At 37.1% G+C, this 22,887-nt stretch overlaps 2 protein-coding genes across 2 annotated transcripts; both read left to right on the top strand.

Annotated features, from left to right (window-relative positions):
- The first annotated feature begins 1,889 nt into the window (after positions 1-1,889).
- On the top strand, positions 1,890-9,850 carry LOC131977784 (complement factor H-like). The gene is made up of 7 exons (XM_059341222.1): positions 1,890-2,100; positions 4,013-4,195; positions 4,854-5,036; positions 7,722-7,907; positions 8,305-8,484; positions 8,856-9,035; positions 9,513-9,850. Exons 1-7 carry the CDS (start codon positions 1,905-1,907, stop codon positions 9,701-9,703), a joined length of 1,299 nt encoding a protein of 432 aa, XP_059197205.1. The 5' UTR covers positions 1,890-1,904; the 3' UTR covers positions 9,704-9,850.
- A 3,037-nt stretch (positions 9,851-12,887) lies between these two features.
- On the top strand, positions 12,888-20,973 carry LOC131977785 (complement factor H-like). The gene is made up of 7 exons (XM_059341223.1): positions 12,888-13,046; positions 14,093-14,275; positions 14,914-15,096; positions 18,827-19,015; positions 19,412-19,600; positions 19,963-20,142; positions 20,646-20,973. Exons 1-7 carry the CDS (start codon positions 12,977-12,979, stop codon positions 20,834-20,836), a joined length of 1,185 nt encoding a protein of 394 aa, XP_059197206.1. The 5' UTR covers positions 12,888-12,976; the 3' UTR covers positions 20,837-20,973.
- The last annotated feature ends 1,914 nt before the right edge of the window (positions 20,974-22,887 follow it).

Below are 22,887 nucleotides of genomic sequence, written 5' to 3'. Positions count from 1 at the left end.
CAGACCAAAGGACAGTGTGTGTGTGTGTGTGTGTGTGTGTGTGTGTGACCTCTTGCCAGTAAAGCTTCAGTTAACTGGAAGTGATGTGTGATGGCTGGACAAACATGTAAATGATTGACCACCCGAAAGATGTAAACAAGTACACAAGTCTTGCATCAATCATCTTTCGCCAGTTGAGAGCTTTTACCTGTTAACCCTCTGAACTCCAACTGTTGCCTTGTATTTCACTACAGTATATAAAATCTCTATAAATCTATAAAAGTATAGTATAAAAATGTCAGGTTGGATTTCTCTTATAAATTATTTTTTAATAGAAATGAAATGGAATTTATATACACAACACTCTTTCAAGTGGCAACAAGTGTCATGAATATTGTTTTCCACATGCTATACATGTTGAAGTATTGTCATGTTGCCAGCCTCTCCTGTCCTCTCCTCTCTGCTCTGTGTAAACAGCCTCTCCTGTCCTCTCCTCTCTGCTCTGTGTAAACAGTCTCTCCTGTCCTCTCCTCTCTGCTCTGTGTAAACAGCCTCTCCTGTCCTCTCCTCTCTGCTCTGTGTAAACAGCCTCTCCTGTCCTCTCCTCTCCTCTCTGCTCTGTGTAAACAGATTTTCAGTGAGTATTTGTCATGTGACAGTTCGTCTCAGCCAGCCATGTCCAAGCTATTCCATAAAAGGCCATGCTGCTGCAGATTTTTGTTCCAACCAATCAAGAACACACCTGATTCGACTGATCAGCTGTTTGAACCCTGAGATCAGTTGATTACATGACCCGTGCATGTTGTGCTTCTGCTTGGTTGGAAGGAAAACCTGCAGCCACATGGCCCTTTCAGGAATAGTTTGGACATGCCTGGTCTCAGCAAAATCAATCATGGCTTCAGTGTCCCTGAGGAGCAGAATTTTATGTTGCATTAAACTATAATGTATGCAAGCATTTTTTTTTCATTAAGGACAAAACAGATTTACAGTATCTATCAATCAATGCTCATCGATCTAACTCTGTTCAGCAGGCGGCTGGTCGACCCAGAGGTCAGCCGGGTTCGTTCGCAGCAGTCGAGGGTTCAGAGAAAAACACCATATTATGCGATGTCCAAAAATGGAAAAAAGTCAGACTAACGTATGTTGACGTATGTTGGAATTGGTCAAATTTTAAAATTCCTAAAAATGCTTAAATTGGTCTATCATAGTCTGTTGATACATATTAGAGCATAATTTGGCCAGATATGACAGAAAAACCCCATATTATGGGATGTCCAAAAATTACCCCCTCAAAAAAAGTTGAAATTGCATTTTTAAAATGTCTTAAAATTCATAAAATGGGTCAATTATACTCTGATGATACATGTAGTATTATATTTTGTCTAAAAATAGTGAAAATAAATAAATAGCTGAATAAAAAAACATCATTATATGACTAAAAAATAGTCAAATTTTAAAATGCCTGAAAATGCTTCAAATTGGTCAATTATAGTCTGTTGATACATATTAGAGCATAATATGGCCAGAAATGACAGAAAAACACCATATTATGGGATGTCCAAAACATGAAGAAAGTCATTCTATAGTAGGTCAATTTTTTTTACTCTAAATTGCCCGTAGGAGTGAATGAGAGCATGAATGTTTGTCTGTCTTTATGTGTCAGCCCTGTGTACAGTCTGGAGACCAGTCCAGGGTGGACCCCGCCTCAAATTCAAATAATTTTTAGGAAAAATGATTGTTTATTTGGATTTATTTTAATTTCTTATCTCATTTGTTGTTTTGTTAAATTTTGAACCAAATATATTTGTATTAACAGTTTTAAACTATTTTCAAAGCAAACTTGAGTGCTTCTTGTTTTACCATTCTGTTATTTCATAATGTAATTGATTTGCATTTGTTCTGATTCATGTTTTAAGTACTAAGATATGTTTGTGTGTTTTGGAGGGGAGGAGGTTTTCATTGCAGACTTTGATCTGAATAGCTCTCAGTGGAAAAACCCCAACTCAGCCACAAAGGGACTGATTCCTGGATACAGCAGTTACAACTTCACAATGAGACTCTTTTACCTTCTTTGGCTTTTTTTCCTGCTGCTGAACGTTGACAAATCTTTTCAACAGATCGGTAAGAATGTCAGATCTTGTTTTCTTCATTGTTTTACTGCTAGAGTTAGAAAACACTCAAATGTGATCAACAAAGTCATAGTATGTTGCAAAACTGTAATTAAAAAATACTATCACAATATAGTACTTTGTAAATACATGATCTAAAAAAGTCAAGAAATGGTCATACTGTAATTTGGAGATTGGCACTTTTATTATAGTCATAGTATAGTATTTACAAAAATATAATAAAAACATCATATTAATGAATTACCAAAAACAGCATAGAATAGTGTGTTGATAACAGTAATAGTATAGTATGTCCAACACTATGAGAAAAAAATGCCATAGTAAAGTATGTTGAAAAAAGTCAACAAAAAAAGATCATAGTGTAGTTTGTTAAAGCATTGTATGTCCCAAAAAAACAACAACACAATAATATAGTATGTCCAAAAACTGTCAGTCGTGTTAGAAAAATTGCATGAGTAAACCTTGAAAATTGAATAATCTGTCACCAATAGGAAAATACCTCACCAATTATTTCTGCGCAGTCTTTGATGGGGAAAGGATGAGCTGGAGACATCCGAGTTCTCAGTTTAACATAGTTTTATTACAATACGTCAAGAAATGTGAATTACAGAGCTCTGGGATTCACTTTAGGAATGAGTTTAACTGTCCCTCATACACACAGACAGGTTTCAGGTCATGAAGTCTGAAAACCTCGTCTCTCCCCCTGCAAAAAAAACCCCAGTTCCACACTAATATTGTTTAATTATATCATGAAGGTAGATTTCTTCCAGGAAGTCCCGCCTTCCCCCTCCGCTGATTCGCCAGTCTTCTTTCATACCGTCACACGTCAGGCCACCTGGGCAACACAATCAATGCTGCCCAGGACAAGGCCATGTGACCTGCTAACAAACTTGTTATGACGAACATACTGCCTTGTTATGTTCTACAGAAATATAACAAGAGCCCAACTATTTTTCAATATCTACATGTTCTTTTAAAGTTTAAAAAATATAAGACAGACATTACTATTTTTTGTGATTATAGAATCTTAATTAGTTTAAGCAAATGGAATATATGTAATCAAAGTAATCATAGTTTTCTACATCAATATTAACACACAAACACAATCATTGTATCAAAATCATATTACCTGATTAATATAAATGCATAGAGATAGACATTATCAAGGTTTAGTGAATTACGCATGCATAGTGACCTGTGATGACTGTTGGAGAAAAATCACAAAGAGAAAAAAGAGAGGAAGACAGTAACATTTCATTTTAAACAACGTATAATATTAAAATTATTCAGTTGTCATGAAGAAATGTAGTAATATTTTTGCTTGTGTGTGTTCTCCATCAAAGATAGCATGTACTGTACCCGAGATTGAAATTGGTAATGTGCCCGGCCCTATCCGAGAATACAGAGAAAATTATGTGCTGCTCTTTGAGTGGAGAAAAAATTATAAAAATGAACCCTACTTTAGTGAAAGAGTTAACCAATTTTGACAGGTGTACTCTTACTGCACCGTAAGAGGGAAAACCCTAGATATTCACAACGTTTGTGATGGATGACAGGTTGTTTCTTCATGCAAAACAGATTTGGGTTTTAAAATTCAAAAATCAAGCTGCTTTTATTTAAGAGGTTTAAGTAAAGGTGGGGCATTTTTTACCTTTAGAACAAGTGGTGTATACAGAAAGTTAAGACAACACAAGAGTTAATTTTCACAAGTTTAAAAGTACTGCTGTTTGGGCAGAGACCAGGTCATGTGGTCTACGACAGCATACTGACATATCCCTGGAGTTGATTTTTTTGTTTTTTCCTTTGCAAGTCATTCTTTTATTTTTAATGTTGTCAACAATATTTAAATGTTTTATTGTTTTCAGTGTTGTGGTTATTGGTTTCTGGTTGTCGTTGTTTGTTAGCATGTCCAACCCTCCCAGATGTTCCTCATGCCCATGTTTCAGAGGAGACCAAAAGAGCAGAGTACCAAGGCGGACATATGATACATTTCACTTGTGAACCTGGTTACAAAATATCAGGAACAAGCATCAGATATGTATGCTCGAGTGAGGGCTGGCTGGCAATCGGACAGGGAACGTGCAGCCGTAAGTCACTGGGTGATTGAACAGGAGCGTTGCAAACACAAACTATTGTATGATTTCAATGCTGGAATGGAACCAAGTACATTTACTCAAGTACTGTACTTAAGTACAATTTTGAGGTACTTGTACTTTACTTGAGTATTTCCATTTTATGTAACTTTATACTTCTACTCCAATACATTTTGATGCAAATATTGTACTTTTTTCCTCCACTACATTTAGCTGACAGCTTTAGTTATTTTTCAGGTCAAGATTTAGCATAAAAAAACATGATGCATTTAAAGTGATTACAAACTTTTATGAATTAAACCACTAAACAGTTTATTAAGTCATCAAAAATAGCCACACCAGACAACATTACAATGCTGCTTCCATAAATGCATCAATAATAATATATTTAGAATACACAAAACATTCTGAGTGGGTCCATTTTGCATAACAAGGACTTTTACTTTTGATACTTTAAGTACATTTTGATGCTGTTACTTTTGAAGTTTTACTTCCATTAGCTTTGAATGCAGGACTTTTACTTGTATTGGAGTAATTTCACAGTGTGGTATTAGTACTTTTACTTAAGTAAGAGATCTGAATACTTCTTCCACCACTGATCATATGTGACATCGTGTGTTATCTCCTCTTCTTGTCCTCTGTCGTTTGTTAGCATGTCCAACCCTCCCGGATGTTCCTCATGCCCACGTTTCAGAGGAAACCAAAAGAGCAGAGTACCAAGGCGGACATGTGATACATTTCACTTGTGAACCTGGTTACAAACCATCAGGTCCAAACATCAAATACGTATGCACAAGCGAGGGCTGGCTGGCAGTTGAACAGGGAACGTGCAGCCGTAAGTCAAATGGCTTTTTGTTCTACACTTAACTGTTCTAACTCTAACCCTGAATAACTACTGGTGAATCCAAAGAATTAGGTCAAAACAGCCCAGTCGACAGAAAAAAATGTTGCCATTGTACATCTCTGACCTTGATATGAAACAAACAGTGTCTCTATAAGATGCGTCAGGTTTTCAACTAACTCCAATGTGAAATCAGGTGACAAACAAGCGTTAAACTCCACATGTGGAGGTCGGAGTAAGAACGGGAGGGGTCAGGGGTCAAAGGACAAATTGGGCTCACCAAAGAAGTTCGGTTCATGTCCCGTTCTAGCCTGGGTATACCCATACTGCCTTGCGCGCTTGATTTCATTTCGAACCTGCAGACAGTCTGGAATCTATGGCCGATTCTTAGCCCTGTTTTATGGATCCAATCACAGAACGTGGAGGGACGGCGAGAGGATGACGCGTACTATTGGACAGACGGAAGCTTGTAGTTTTGTAGTTTTCTTACGGATCCAACATGGCTGCAGCAAACGCGAAGCTCTCTTTGGATCTAGATGTAGGCAGTGTTCTAGATAGTTTAGAGCCAAAGTTTATTTGAAAGAAGAACAACGTTTGACTTTACACTCCTGTTTCACCACCAAAAAGGATGTTTTAGCCTCGCTTCCGACAGGATTTGGCCAAAGTCTAATCTACCAACTAGCCCCACTACCGCTCGCTGCTGATCTCGCATGCGAGCCGGGGGACAGCGGAGCCGCCCAGAAACCCACAGCAGCTCGTCGATTGCCCATAAAATCAGTGAATGTGTGTGGCTGAATGACATGAGGGGGAATAAGGCGTAAAAATAAATAATCTTGCAGAAAGCGAGAACTGGAGAAGCAAAGCAGCAAGCAACACTCTCTCACAGACACACACACACACACCAACACTGCCGGTAGACGGTGAGCAGCCAGAGTCAGAACATGCTGCAGAAAAACATTGCAGAAGCAGAATTGAGCATTTTATTAGTTTAAAGTAGAGATAGGCAATTCTGGCTTTGTAAACATCAATTTTTGTCGCTCTACGTACGTCATCTGGTATAACTGATACGATTGAAGATTTTTAAACGTCTACTTCTCTGGCATAATTTCACCTAGAGACTCCATTTGAACTTTAAACAGTAGACACAAGTCTTGTGTATTGGTGTATTAATAAACGGTTCGATAGGTCATATAGCTTTTTATCAATACCTGTTCAATGACCATGATCATTTTTGGAGAAATTCTGAAATTATAATGGGTGTGTATTGCATGTGTCACAGTGTGTGACATCATCGCCAGAGTGTAGAGGGAGAGAAAAAATTGTCAAAAAATAAATTTGAAAACTGTGCTCCAGGCCGCAAATTCCACTCTACAGAAATAATTTATACATAGAAACGTAGGAAAATTTGTCTTCTCCCTCACATCTCCAAAAAAGGGAGATGGAACAGTTTTTTTAGATCGCTCTAACAAAGCTATTTTTTCATTTTTGTGAAAAAAAAACCAACATATGTAGACGTTCAGGAAGAACTCAGGACACTCAAAGTGAAGTTGGATCAATAATAGATAATATGGTTTTGCCAAAAATGCTTTCTGTTCGAGGTCAGAAATTCCAGTCTGTCCACCTCTGCTGTCACTACTGCCGGAACAGGTGTCAGTTAATTCTGTTGATTGCTTTGATCTGATTGCCTTTGATCTTTGCGTAAGCGCGCACACTCCTCACACATGCATACACATGTTTCAAACACACACACACACACACAGGTAACTTTATGTGATTTTAATTACACACACACACACACACACACACACGCACACACACAGAGGTAGCTTTATGCGATTTTCGCTACACACACAAAAATGCGCGCGTAAGCAAATGCACACACTCCTCCAGATACACGTTTCACACACTCACTCACACACACACAAACACACACACATTTTGAGGTTAAAGGGCATAGTTTGAAATCTCTGAAGAATGTCATCATAGTGTACACACACCGGCAGTAGCCCCCGTGGCCCTTTCAGAATTTCCCCAGAGGAAATTTTCTAGTATTTGATTTACTCCACATTAACAGTCTTATCATAACATGTATTCTTATCAGTAGCAGCTCAAAACCAGGTCATTTACTCTATTTTATAAAGTGGTTAAATTAATATTGAGCAGAATTTAGTTCAGAGTTTTGGTCCGGCCCTCGCAACCCTTGGGAAAATTAATTGCCCACCCCTGCTCTATATGGTCTGTTTGTAAAACTGCTTCTCTCTTAAAATACACCAATTTACCATATTATATAGCCAGTTATTTGAGTCGTCACCTATTTCAGATGGCAGCATATTTATGTATAATTGATCTTAAGTAATGAAAAAGTTATCGTAGTCTTGAGTTTTTCTAATTTAAATTAGGGAGATATATTTTATATACTGTAAATATTCTTTGAAACATAGCAATGTTATGACAGTCCAATGGTTAAGTACATTGCCTTCAATTGCTTTTTAAACCATTTGCCCTGATCTCTTTTGTGAAGTTAACCCTTTAAATAAGAATTCTGTTTACAATGTGTATGTGATACTTTTTAATAGAATATACCGAAGTCACGACATAAAAACATAACCCTAACCCTGGGGGACATAAACCCCTGTTCACTGAGCCTTTATTCAATAACATTTGTTTTATTCTTTCTAGAGGTCACTTGTCAAGTTGGCGCGATGCCTCCTAATGTCAGCGCAGTTGGCCTTCCACCAGGGACTATTACAATCAAGGCTGGACGTAAATTACAGTTTCAATGTGACAATGCAAGTCCACTAGACGGGCCTGCAGAAATTGAATGTTTGCAAACTGGGGAGTGGAATGCCAACTTTCCAACTTGTGGTATGTTCACTTTAACTGGCGGTTAAGCCTATTTATTTTCATTTTGCCCACCTCTTAATTTTCATATTTTTATATTTAGCCATCTTTTCAGGCTAAATTTCTATATTTCATGACAGTACAACTCATATACGGTAGTAAAACTATTAGGACAGGACAAAATCTAAATATTTCATGGTTGATTAAAGTTAAGAGACACAGGAGGGAGCAGCAGAAACAAGCTGTGGTAAAACTAAAGGATGTACATAAGTGGAACAGAGTGCAAACTGAAGGTCTTTGTATGAAACATGGAGAATCTGTTCCATTGCCCTTTAATATCGATCTAGTACTGATCACACCATGAGCTTGAAGCAAGTCCAAACCTGACCCTGAATTAATCACATTCTCTTCTTCAAAACAGACAAATGCACAATGAAAGATGTGCCAGACAACGTATTCATTAGTTCATCAAACCGCTACCTGAAAAAAGGAGAGATGTTGTATTTTGGCTGCTACAATCCTAGCGACACCTTTCGGGGGAATAGAAAGGTTGAATGTCTAGCAAACGGAGAGTGGAGTCATGACTTCCCAACATGTGGAGGTACTGTAAATCAATTATTTTCTTGTCTTCTTTCTCCTTATCTAGAGAAATGATGAAAAGATGATACCTCTGTCAAATGTTTTGTTTGCTCTGTTTTCTAACATACATAACATCTTAGTGCTGATATTTTAGAATTCAGCTGATATTCTTAGTGTTTTAAGTTTCATTTAAAAAAAAAACTAACTTAAGACATTTTTCTCATCCTAATGTTAATTCAACTATAAATTTAAAATAATAATAAAATTAAATTTACCTCTTTCAAAGGGGGTTTGAACAAGACCTGGACATTAAAACTTCCATGACTTTTAAAAATGTTGTGCATGTTTTTTCTGTTTGTTTTTTTTTGTTGTTGTTGTTTTACATTCTTTCAGATCCTTTGACTTGTGGAACACCACCATACCTTGAGGATGGAGACGTCACGACCAGTAGTAAAACCGAATACAGCCATGGAGAGAGGGTTGAATACATCTGTCAGAATTATTACACTATGGCAGGTGGGCCTCACAAAACCTGCAACAATGGTGAATGGACTGGATCTATCACCTGCCTCAGTAAGTTACTATTTCATTTATGTTTTCATGTTGTGGGGATCAATGTGATTGTTTTTCTTAAAAATAGGACAAGTAAGGTGAAAGAACACGTCCGTGTTGTAGATACTATGTCTTCCTCTGCATTGTTTAAGTGCAGTATCTGCATTTCCCCAGGTCACATATGGGTTCTTAATCAATCTAAAAAAGGTATAAAATAACACAATCTGGCTTTCCTATATGATTCAGTTTACAGGCCAGAAATTCCTGTGCAGCATACTGTATGTATAATCATGCTAGTATTTGATTAAAAAAAATATAATATCATACACACACACACACATATATATATATATATATATGTATATGTGTGTGTGTGTGTGTATATATATGTATAATTTTATATTTTTTTTTATCAAATACTAGCATGATTATACATATAGTATGCTGCACAGTAAATCCCCCATGAATAAACTGCTTTTTATGTGTTATCTCTTGCAGAACCCTGCACTGTCAATGTACACATCATGGCGAGCCACAATATTAGATTCAGATATTCACATATGGAGAAGCTGTATTCAGCCCATAATGATGTCATTACGTTCACTTGTACCAGAGGAAGACCTGTTGGCACAGTGGCGATGCGTCAGACGTGTCTTAATGGTCAGTTGGACTTCCCTACTTGCGAGTAAAAGCTTTTAATCAACTGACTTTGATAAACATGAGCTGGCTGGACAAACATGTAAACGATTAACCAGAGTAAACACTGAGACCAGTTATGTCCTGATCCAGTGTCTATACTTCTCTGTTGTGTGTGGTCATATAAATAAAACATACAATATCACTTGGCCTTCCTCTTTGTGTGTGATGAGTGTAACGTATGTGACTCAATATCACTATAAAGTGCCTTTGGTGTCCTCATCAGAATTGCTCAGTCATCATGAAAATGAAGCAAAACTCTGAGGTCTTATTATAAATGGCCAAACATTTACACACATATCAGTAGAATGAAAAGTCTCCTAAAATGTGTTTCCTTCATTTTATACAGTTTTTTTCATTGGATGTATGTGATTTTGGAAGCATGTCCCACACACTGCTCCGCCTACTTCAGGAGCATGTACATTATCTGCCTATAGTTACTTAAAAAAGTGTGGGAGCTTGACCAATATGCAACCTCTACTCAATACAATAAATATGAAATTAAATGGAAAATCTGAACTTTTTTTTTTCTGGAAATGGGGAAGTCAGTAGATAATGTAGATAATGCTGTATAAACTTCCTTTATATCACATCATAAAGCACTGTAAATGACCCAGAAAAGTTATACTTGCAATTGGTCGTTATTACAGCATGTTGCTTATTACAAATGCACCATGAACATAAAAAAACAAGATGGGGAACCTGAAAATATACCATAAGGAAATGCTTATTAGGTGAGCAACAGTAGTTACTTAACAGATTCAGATTATAATAAAATATAAATCAACAAATAAATGATTCTGTACTAAGTACAAATTGCGTTAATGCGTCAATAATCATGTATTTTATTCTGAAAGAGCCTTCTTGTTCAGTGATTATGCACTTTAACTGAAGTAAGATTTAAATGCTGGAACTTTACTTGTAATGTTTTTTCACTGTACCAGTTTTACTTTTTAAAAGATGTGAGTGTTTCTTCAACCAGTGAATAAAACACATCGTTGAAGATTAAACTTAACTAAACTTAAAAGTCAGAGTGTTATTGAGGCACTGTTTCTCCTTTCAGAGAAGTTTCCCTTCGAAACTTCTCCGATGTTTTTATTTAAGAATCTGTTTAAGGCTTAAAGAGGTCAACATATCGATAGAAATTGCTTTTGTGTTTCAGATTTATCTTCCGAGCCTGTGAAGGGGCTTGACCCATAGGTTGAGAACTCCTGATCCAAACTACAAAAAAGCTTGTAAAGTAGTTAAAACTTGCTCCACCTTGACCAAAACATAAGTATCAACGGTCTTATCATGTTGTACATTTAAATATCTGCTACTGGGGGCACAGTATATACTGTTTTTACTTGTAATTATCTTGTTTTACATACGTAGCATTTTGAATGCAGAACTCTGAGTTCATCTTCCATTACTGATCTGTACACAGTATCCTGTAAATCCACACAAAATGTGTACATTATCTCCTGCATGGAGAATTGTATTATCGTGAGGAAACATAACATTGAATTCAAATTAAGCCAAGACGAAGTTTCCTTCCTCTGTCCAGATCAGACCAATGGACATTGAGAGTGTGTGCGCGTGTGTGTGTGAGTCTGTGCAGAATAACACAGGTAGAATGACAGAAATCATAAGAAAAAGAAAAAAGTCAGGTTGGATTTCTCTTATAAATTATTTTTTAATAGAAATTAAATGGAATTTATATACACAACACTCTTTCAAGTGGCAACAAGTGTCATGAATATTGTTTTCCACATGCTATACATGTTGAAGTATTGTCATGTTGCCAGCCTCTCCTCTCCTGTCCTCTCCTCTCTGCTCTGTGTAAACAGCCTCTCCTGTCCTCTCCTCTCTGCTCTGTGTAAACAGATTTTCAGTGAGTATTTGTCATGTGACAGTTCGTCTCAGCCAGCCATGTCCAAACTATTCCATAAAGGGCCATGCTGCCTGCAGATTTTTGTTCCAACCAATCAAGAACACACCTGATTCGACTGATCACCTGTTTGAACCCTGAGATCAGTTGATTACATGACCCGTGCATGTTGTGCTTCTGCTTGGTTGGAAGGAAAACCTGCAGCCACATGGCCCTTTCAGGAATAGTTTGGACATGCCTGGTCTCAGCAAAATCAATCATGTCTTCATAGTGTCCCTGAGGAGCAGAATATTATGTTGCATTAAACTATAATATATGCAAGCATTTTTTTTTTCATTAAGGACAAAACAGATTTACAGTATCTATCAATCAATGCTCATGGGTCTAACTCTGTTCAGCAGGCGGCTGGGTGACCCAGAGGTCAGCCGGGTTCGGTCGCAGCAGTCGAGGGTTCAGAGAAAAACACCATATTATGCGATGTCCAAAAATGGAAAAAAGTCAGACTAACGTATGTTGACTTTTGTCAAAAATGGTCGAATTTTAAAATGCTTAAATTGGTCTATCATAGTCTGTTGATACATATTAGAGCATAATTTGGCCAGATATGACAGAAAAACCCCATATTATAGGATGTCCAAAAATGAACCCCTCAAAAAAAGTCCAAATTGTCAAATTTCAAAAATGCCTTAAAATGCATAAAATGGGTCAATTATACTCTGATGATACATGTAGTATTATATGTTGTCCTAAAATAGTGGAGGAAAAAACAAACAAAAAAAACATCATTATATGACTAAAAAACAGGCAAATTTTAAAATGCCTGAAAATGCTTCAAATGGGTCAATTATAGTCTGTTGATACATATTAGAGCATAATATGACCAGAAATTACAGTAAAACACTATATTATGGGATGTCCAAAACATGAAGAAAGTCATTCTATAGTAGGTCAATTTTTTTTACTCTAAATTGCCCGTAGGAGTGAATGAGAGCATGAATGTTTGTCTGTCTTTATGTGTCAGCCCTGTGTACAGTCTGGAGACCAGTCCAAATTCAAATAATTTTTAGGAAAAATGATTGTTTATTTGGATTTATTTTAATTTCTTATCTCATTTGTTGTTTTGTTAAATTTTGAACCAAATATATTTGTATTAACAGTTTTAAACTATTTTCAAAGCAAACTTGAGTGGTTCTTGTTTTACCATTCTGTTATTTCATAATGTAATTGATTTGCATTTGTTCTGATTCATGTTTGTTTTAAGTACTAAGAAATGTTTGTGTGTTTTGGAGGGGAGGAGGTTTTCATTGCAGACTTTGATCTGAATAGCTCTCAGTGGAAAAACCCCAACTCAGCCACAAAGGGACTGATTCCTGGATAAAGCAGTTACAACTTCACAATGAGACTCTTTTACCTGCTTTGGCTTTTTTTCCTGCTGCTGAACGTTGACAAATCTTTTCAACAGATCGGTAAGAATGTCAGATCTTGTTTTCTTCATTGTTTTACTGCTAGAGTTAGAAAACACTCAAATGTGATCAACAAAGTCATAGTATGTTGCAAAACTGTAATTAAAAAATACTATCACAATATAGTACTTTGTAAATACATGATCTAAAAAAGTCAAGAAATGGTCATACTGTAATTTGGAGATTGGCACTTTTATCATAGTCATAGTATAGTATTTACAAAAAGATAATAAAAACACCATATTAATTAATTACCAAAAACAGCATAGAATAGTGCATTGATAACAGTAATAGTATAGTAATAAATATAGTATGTCCAACACTATGAGGAAAAAATGCCATAGTAAAGTATGTTGAAAAAAAGTCAACAAAAAAAGATCATAGTGTAGTTTGTTAAAGCATTGTATGTCCCAAAAAACAACAACACAATAATATAGTATGTCCAAAAACTGTCAGTTGTCATGAAGAAATGTTCTCCATCAAAGATAGCATGTACTGTACCCGAGATTGAAATTGGTAATGTGCCCGGCCCTATCCGAGAATACAGAGAAAATGATGTGCTGCTCTTTGAGTGGAGCAAAAAATAATAAAAATGAACCCTACTTTAGTGAAAGGGTTAACCAATTTTGACAGGTGTACTCTTACTGCACCGTAAGAGGGAAAACCCTAGAAATTCACAACGTTTGTGATGGATGACAGGTTGTTTCTTCATGCAAAACAGATTTGGATTTTAAAATTCAAAAATCAAGCTGCTTTTATTTAAGAGGTTTAAGTAAAGGTGGGGCATTTTTTTTACCTTTAGTACAAGTGGTGTATACAGAAAGTTAAGACAACACAAGAGTTAATTTTCACAAGTTTAAAAGTACTGCTGTTTGGGCAGAGACCAGGTCATGTGGTCTACGACAGCATACTGACATATCCCTGGAGTTGATTTTTTTGTTTTTTCCTTTGCAAGTCATTCTTTTATTTTTAATGTTGTCAACAATATTTAAATGTTTTATTGTTTTCAGTGTTGTGGTTATTGGTTTCTGGTTGTCGTTGTTTGTTAGCATGTCCAACCCTCCCGGATGTTCCTCATGCCCACGTTTCAGAGGACACCAAAAGAGCAGAGTACCAAGGCGGACATATGATACATTTCACTTGTGAACCTGGTTCCAAAATATCAGGAACAAGCATCAGATATGTATGCTCGAGCGAGGGCTGGCTGTCAATCGGACAGGGAACGTGCAGCCGTAAGTCACTGGGTGATTGAACAGGAGCGTTGCAAACACAAACTATTGTATGATTTCAATGCTGGAATGGAACCAAGTACATCTACTTAATTTTGAGGTACTTGTACTTTACTTGAGTATTTCCATTTTATGTAACTTTATACTTCTACTCCACTACATTTTGAGGCAAATATTATACTTTTTTCCTCCACTACATTTAGTTGACAGCTTTAGTTATTTTTCAGGTCAAGATTTAACATAAAAAACATGATGCATTTAAAGTGATTACAAACTTTTATGAATTAAACCACTAAACAGTTTATTAAGTCATCAAAAATAGCCACACCAGACAACATTACAATGCTGCTTCCATAAATGCATCAATAATAATATATTTAGAATACACAAAACATTCTGAGTGGGTCCATTTTGCATAACAAGGACTTTTACTTTTGATACTTTAAGTACATTTTGATGCTGTTACTTTTGAAGTTTTACTCCAATAAGCTTTGAATGCAGGACTTTAACTTGTATTGGAGTAATTTCACAGTGTGGTATTAGTACTTTTACTAAAGTAAGAGATCTGAATACTTCTTCCAACTCTGATCATATGTGACATTGTGTGTTATCTCCTCTTCTTGTCCTCTGTCGTTTGTTAGCATGTCCAACCCTCCCGGATGTTCCTCATGCCCACGTTTCAGAGGAAACCAAAAGAGCAGAGTACCAAGGCGGACATGTGATACATTTCACTTGTGAACCTGGTTACAAAAAATCAGGTCCAAACATCAAATACGTATGCACAAGCGAGGGCTGGCTGGCAGTCGAACAGGGAACGTGCAGCCGTAAGTCAAATGGCTTTTTGTTCTACACTTAACTCTTCTAACTCTAACCCTGAATAACTACTGGTGAATCCAAAGAAATAGGTCAAAACAGCCCAGTGGACAGAAAAAAATGTTGCCATTGTACATCTCTGACCTTGATATGAAACAAACAGTGTCTCTATAAGATGCGTCAGGTTTTCAACTAACTCCAATGTGAAATCAGGTGACAAACAAGCGTTAAACTCCACATGTGGAGCTCGGAGTAAGAACGGGAGGGGTCAGGGGTCAAAGGACAAATTGGACTCTCCAAAGAAGTTCGGTTCATGTCCCGTTCTAGCCTGGGTATACCCATACTGCCTTGCACGCTTGAATTCATTTCGAACCTGCAGACAGTCTGGAATCTATGGCCGATTCTTAGCCCTGTTTTAGGGATCCAATCACAGAACGTGGAGGGACGGCGAGAGGATGACGCGTACTATTGGACAGACGGAAGCTTGTAGTTTTGTAGTTTTCTTACGGATCCAACATGGCTGCAGCAAACGCGAAGCTCTCTTTGGATCTACGTAGATGTAGGCAGTGTTCTAGATAGTTTAGACCCAAAGTTTATTTGAAAGAAGAACAACGTTTGACTTTACACTCCTCTTTCACCACCAAAAAGGATGTTTTAGCCTCGCTTCCGACAGGATTTGGCCAAAGTCTAATCTACCAACTAGCCCCACTACCGCTCGCTGCTGATCTCGCATGCGAGCTGGGGGACAGCGGAGCCGCCCAGAAACCCACAGCAGCTCGTCGATTGCCCATAAAATCAGTGAATGTGTGTGGCTGAATGACATGAGGGGGAATAAGGCGTAAAAATAAATAATCTTGCAGAAAGCGAGAACTGGAGAAGCAAAGCAGCAAGCAACACTCTCTCACAGACACACACACACACACACACACACACACACACACACCAACACTGCCGGTAGACTGTGAGCAGCCAGAGTCAGAACATGCTGCAGAAAAACATTGCAGAAGCAGAATTGGGCATTTTAGTAGAGATGGGCTACTCTGGCTTTGTAAACATCAATTTCTGTCGCTCTACATACGTCATCTGGTATAACTGATACGATTGGCTAAGAGCTACCTACAGACGCTTATGATAGACATTCGCAGCGCCCAATAAACGGCTCTGGAGGATCGTAAACCACGCCTCCTCTACGGAGAAATGAATACCTGATTTCCAGACTAATCTCATTTGTGATTAGTCTGGTGTTAGCCAGGCTAGCCCCAAGCACTACTGTTATACTGTGGATTTTTTCTTCTTCCTCTTCCGGACGCAATTTCGTCCCGCTACTAGTCCTACAATTTGAAGAGTTGCAGGACAAATTATATATCAAATCATGTGGTTTGATCGGGATCAGTGTGTTATTACTTTTCTCTATGGAATATGAATTTTTCACGACGTAAGTCGCGAAAAACTGCACAAAATTTTGCATTCAAGTGAATGGGACGGCCGAAAAAAAATTAGCGAAAAAGAACAATAATTGGAGATTTTTAAACGTCTACTTCTCTGGCATAATTTCACCTAGAGACTCCATTTAAACTTTAAACAGTAGACACAAGTCTTGTGTATCGGTGTATTAATCCACATTTCGATAGGTCATATAGTTTTTTTATCAATCCCTGTTCAATGACCATGATCATTTTTGGAGAAATTCTGAGATTATAATGGGTGTGTATTGCACGGAATGTTCGTGTCAGAGTGTGTGATGTTATCACTCAGAGTGTAGAGGGAGAGGTAAAACTGTCAAAAAAGAAATTTGAAAACTGCGCTCCAGGCCGCAAATTCCACTCTACAGAAATAATTTATACATAGAAATGTAGGAAAATTTGTCTTCTCACTCACAATCCTCTGGTAAAGCTGTCAGAGCTATAGTTTGGGTGTACGATGCAAAGATGCGCCACCAAAACCACCAACAGCCTCATTGGGTCCCATATTAAAAACGTAGGAAGATTTCGAAAAAAAGGAAGATGGAACAGGTTTTTTAGATCGCTCTAACAAAGCTATTTTTTTTATTTTTCTTTAAAAAAAATCATATGTAGACGTTCAGGAAGAACTCGGGACGCTCAAAGTGAAGTCGGATCAATGATAGGTATTATGGTTTTGACAAAAATGCTTTCTGTTCGAGGCCAGAAATTCGAGTCTGTCCACCTCTGCTGTCACTCTTTCGGAACATTAACAGCTGCAGTTAATTCTGTTGATTGCTTTGATCTGATTGCCTTTGATCTTTGATGTGATTACAGTTACAGATACTCACACACACACATGCACTAAAGTGCGCACACTCCTCACACATGCATATACATGCTTCATACACGCACACACAGGTAACTTTATGTGATTTTAATTACACACACACACACACACACACACACACACACAGGTAACTTTATGCGATTTTCGCTACACACACACACACACACAGGCACACAGCTTTTTTAGATCGCTCTCACAAAGCTTTTTTTTTTCATTTTTGTGAGAAAAAAAAACATATGTAGACGTTCAGGAAGAACTCAGGACGCTCAAAGTGAAGTCGGATCAATGATAGGTATTATGGTTTTTCCAAAAATGCTTTCTGTTCAAGGCCAGAAATTCCAGTCTGTCCACCTCTGCTGTCACTGTGCCGGAACAGGTGTCAGTTAATTCTGTTGATTGCTTTGATCTGATTGCCTTTGATCTTTGATGTGATTATAGTTACAGATACACACACACACGTGCGCGTAAGCGCGCACACTCCTCACACATGCATACACATGCTTCAAACACACACGCACGCACACGCACACACACACACACACACAGGTAACTTTATGTGATTTTAATTACACACACACACACACAGGTAACTTTATGCGATTTTCGCTACACACACACACACAAATGCACGAGTAAGCAAATGCGCACACTCCTCCAGATGCACGTTTCACACACTCACTCTCACACACACACACACACACACACACACACATTTTGAGGTTAAAGGGCATAGTTTGAAATCTCTGAAGAATCTAATCATAGTGTACACACACCGGCAGTAGCCCCCGTGGCCCTTTCAGAATTTCCCCAGAGGAAATTTTCTAGTATTTGATTTACTCGACATTAACAGTCTTATCATAACATGTATTCTTATCAGTAGCAGCTCAAAACCAGGTAATTTACTCTATTTTATAAAGTGGTTAAATTAATATTGAGCAGAATTTTGTTCAGAGTTTTGGTCCGGCCCCCGCAACCCTTGGGAAAATTAGTAGCCCACCCCTGCTCTATATGGTCTGTTTGTAAAACTGCTTCTCTCTTAAAATACACCAATTTACCATATTAGCCAGTTATTTGAATCGTCACCTATTTCAGATGGCAGAAGAATTTATGTATAATTGATCTTAAGTAATAAAAAAGTTATCGTAGTCTTGAGTTTTTCTAATCTAAATTAGGGAGATATATTTTATATACTGCAAATATTCTTTGAAACATAGCAATGTTATGACAGTCCAATGGTTAAGTAAATTGACTTCAATTGCATTTTAAACCATTTGCCCTGATCTTTTTTGTGAAGTTAACCCTTTAAATAAGAATTCTGTTTACAATGTGTATGTGATACTTTTTAATAGAATATACCAAAGTCACTACATAAAAACATAACCCTAACCCTGGGGGACATAAACCCCTGTTCACTGAGCCTTTATTTAATAACATTTGTTTTATTCTTTCTAGAGATCACTTGTCAAGTTGGTGCGATGCCTCCTCATGTCAGCGCAGTTGGTCTTCCACCAGGGACTATTACAATCAAGGCTGGACGTAAATTACAGTTTCAATGTGACAATGCAAGTCCACTAGACGGGCCGCAGGAAATTGAATGTTTGCTAACTGGGGAGTGGAATGCCAACTTTCCAACTTGCGATGGTATGTTCACTTTAACTGGCGGTTAACCCCATTTATTTTCATTTTGCCCACCTCTTAATTTTCATATTTTTTATTTAACCAACTTTTCAGGCTAAATCTCTATATTTCATGACAGTACAACTCATATACGGTAGTAAAACTATTAGGACAGGACAAAATCTAAATATTTTATGGTTGATTAAAGATAAGAGACACAGGAGGGAGCAGCAGAAACAAGCTGTGGTAAAACTAAAGGATGCACATAAGTGGAACAGAGCGCAAACTGAAGGGCTTTGTATGAAACATGGAGAATATGTTCCATTGCCCTTTAATATCGATCTAGTACTGCTCACACCATGAGCTTGAAGCAAGTCCAAACCTGACCCTGAATTAATCACATTCTCTTCTTCAAAACAGACAAATGCACAGTGAAAGATGTGCCAAACACCGTACGCATGACTCCAAGGACTTTACCAAACAATCAACTGAGAAAAGGACAGCAGTTGCGTTTTGCTTGCACCAATCGTAGAGACACCCTTCTAGGGAATGCAGAGGTTGAATGTCTAGCAAACGGAGAGTGGAGTCATGACTTCCCAACATGTGGAGGTACTGTAAATCAATTATTTTCTTGCCTTCTTTCTCCTTATCTAGAGAAATGATGAAAAGATGATACCTCTGTCAAATGTTTTGTTTGCTGTTTTCTAACATACATAACATCTTAGTGCTGATATTTTAGAATTCAGCTGATATTCTTAGTGTTTTAAATTTCATTTAAAAAAAAAAAACTAACTTAAGACATTTTTCTCATGTTAATTCAACTATAAATTTAAAATAATAATAAAATTCAATTTACCTCTTTAAAGGGGGTTTGAACAAGACCTGGACATTAAAACTTCCATGACTTTTAAAAATTTTGTGTATGTTTTTTCTGTTGTTGTTTTTGTTGTTGTTGTTTTACATTCTTTCAGATCCTTTGACTTGTGGAACACCACCAATCCTTATAGATGGAGACATCACGACCAGTAGTAAAACCGAATACAGCCATGGAGAGAGGGTTGAATACAGCTGTCAGAATTATTACACTATGGCAGGTGGGCCTTACAAAACCTGCAACAATGGTGAATGGACTGGATCTATCACCTGCCTCAGTAAGTTACTATTTCATTTATGTTTTCATGTTGTGGGGATCAATGTAATTGTTTTTCTTAAAAATAGGACAAGTAAGGTGAAAGAACACGTCCGTGTTGTAGATACTATGTCTTCCTCTGCATTGTTTAAGTGCAGTATCTGCATTTCCCCAGGTCACATATGGGTTCTTAATCAATCTAAAAAGGTATAAAATAACACAATCTGGCTTTCCTATATGATGCAGTTTTCAGGCCAGAAATTCCCGTGCAGCATACTGTATGTATAATCATGCTAGTATTTGATAAAAAAAAAATAATATTATACATATATATATCTATATATATATATATATAGATATATATATATGTGTGTGTGTGTGTGTGTTTGTGTGTGTGTGTATATATATATATATATATATGTATAATTTCATATTTTTTATCAAATACTAGCATGATTATACATACAGTATGTATACAGTAAATCTCCCATTAAAAAACTGCTTTTTATGTGTTATCTCTTGCAGAACCCTGCACTGTCAATAAACACATCATGGCGAGCCACAATATTAGATTCAGATATTCACATTTCCAGAGGCTGTATGTATCCCATAATGATGTCATTGAGTTCAGTTGTACCAGAGGAAGACCTGTCAGCACAGTGGAGATGCGTCAGACGTGTCTTAATGGTCAGTTGGACTTACCTATTTGCTTTTAATCAACTGACTTTGATAAACATGAGCTGGCTGGACAAACATGTAAACGATTAACCAGAGTAAACACTGAGACCAGTTATGTCCTGATCCAGTGTCTATACTTCTCTGTTGTGTGTGGTCATATAAATAAAACATACAATATCACTTGGCCTGCCTCTTTGTGTGTGATGAGTGTAACGTATGTGAGTCAATATCACTATAAAGTGCCTTTGGTGTCCTCATCAGAATTGCTCAGTCATCATGAAAATGGAGCAAAACTCTGAGGTCTTATTATAAATGGCCAAACATTTACACACATATCAGTACAATGAAAAGTCTCCTAAAATGTGTTTCCTTCATTTTATTTTTTTTCATTGGATGTATGTGATTTTGGCAGGATGTCCCACACACTGCTCCGCCTACTTCAGTAGCATGTACATTATCTGCCTATAGTTACTTAAAAAAAGTGTAGGAGCTTGACCAACATGCATTTCTAACAGCATAACCTCTACTTAATACAATAAATATGAAATTAAATGGAAAATCTGAACTTTTTTGGGGGGAAATGGGGAAGTCTCAAAGGCACCTTGTGGTGATATTGACGTATGTGTCCAATCTTGACTTCTTAAGAGGAAGATTCAAGTCAGCTCGTCTGGAGAGAAGCGTTGGCTCTCCGTTGTGCTGTAGATAATGCTGTATAAACTTCCTTTATATCACATCATAAAGCACTGTAAATGACCTAAAAAAGTTATTCTTGCAATTGGTTGTTATTACAGCATGTTGCTTATTACAAATGCACCATGAACATAAAAAAAACAAGATGGGGAACCTGAAAATATACCATCAGGAAATGCTTATGAGGTAAGCAACAGTAGTTACTTAACAGATTCAGATTATAATAAAATATAAATCAACAAATAAATGATTTTGTTACCCAAGTTACCCAGCAGTAAATAACAGCTGGAATTATATTCATAGAAGAAGATGATTAAACTTCACTAAACTTAAAAGGCAGAGTGTGATAGAGGCACTGTTTCTCCTTTCAGAGAAGTTTCCCTTCGAAATTTCTCCGATGGTTTTTTTAAGAATCGGTTTAAGGCTTAAAGAGGTCAACATATCGATAGAAATTGCTTTTGTGTTTCAGATTTATCTTCCGAGCCTGTGAAGGGTCTTGACCCATAGGTTGAGAGCTCCTGATCAAAACTACAAAAAAGCTTGTAAAGTAGTTAAAACTTGCTCCACCTTGACCAAAACATAAGTCTTAACGGTCTTATCATGTTGTATATTTAAATATCTGCTACTGGGGGCACAGTATATACTGTTTTTACTTGTAATTATCTTGTTTTACATACGTAGCATTTTGAATGCAGAACTCTGAGTTCATCTTCCATTACTGATCTGTACACAGTATCCTGTAAATCCACTCTTCACAGTTACAAAATGTGTACATTATCTCCTGCATGGAGAATTGTATTATCGTGAGGAAACAAAATAATACATTAAAATAAAGCCATGATGAAGTTTCCATACTCAGCCCAGATCAGACCAAAGGACAGTGTGTGTGTGTGTGTGTGTGTGTGTGACCTCTTGCCAGTAAAGCTTCAGTTAACTGGAAGTGATGTGTGATGGCTGGACAAACATGTAAATGATTGACCACCGGAAAGATGTAAACAAGTACACAAGTCTTGCATCAATCATCTTTCGCCAGTTGAGAGCTTTTACCTGTTAACCCTCTGAACTCCAACTGTTGCCTTGTATTTCACTACAGTATATAAAATCTCTATAAATCTATAAAAGTATAGTATAAAAATGTCAGGTTGGATTTCTCTTATAAATTATTTTTTAATAGAAATGAAATGGAATTTATATACACAACACTCTTTCAAGTGGCAACAAGTGTCATGAATATTATTTTCCACATGCTATACATGTTGAAGTATTGTCATGTTGCCAGCCTCTCCTGTCCTCTCCTCTCTGCTCTGTGTAAACAGCCTCTCCTGTCCTCTCCTCTCTGCTCTGTGTAAACAGCCTCTCCTGTCCTCTCCTCTCTGCTCTGTGTAAACAGATTTTCAGT

Source organism: Centropristis striata, chromosome 9 (genome assembly GCF_030273125.1).
Source record: "Centropristis striata isolate RG_2023a ecotype Rhode Island chromosome 9, C.striata_1.0, whole genome shotgun sequence".
Classification (NCBI taxonomy): domain Eukaryota; kingdom Metazoa; phylum Chordata; class Actinopteri; order Perciformes; family Serranidae; genus Centropristis; species Centropristis striata.
Note: the sequence above shows the minus strand (reverse complement) of the source record. Positions and strands in the feature narration are given on the sequence as shown.

Coding starts and splice junctions, on each gene's coding strand:
- LOC131977784 (XM_059341222.1), top strand. CDS start 1,905: ATGTTTGTGTGTTTTGGAGGGGAGGAGGTTTTCATTGCAGACTTTGAT. Junction 2,101..4,012: donor CAAATCTTTTCAACAGATCG/GTAAGAATGTCA, acceptor GTTGTTTGTTAG/CATGTCCAACCCTCCCAGAT. Junction 4,196..4,853: donor CGGACAGGGAACGTGCAGCC/GTAAGTCACTGG, acceptor GTCGTTTGTTAG/CATGTCCAACCCTCCCGGAT.
- LOC131977785 (XM_059341223.1), top strand. CDS start 12,977: ATGAGACTCTTTTACCTGCTTTGGCTTTTTTTCCTGCTGCTGAACGTT. Junction 14,276..14,913: donor CGGACAGGGAACGTGCAGCC/GTAAGTCACTGG, acceptor GTCGTTTGTTAG/CATGTCCAACCCTCCCGGAT. Junction 20,143..20,645: donor TGGATCTATCACCTGCCTCA/GTAAGTTACTAT, acceptor TATCTCTTGCAG/AACCCTGCACTGTCAATAAA.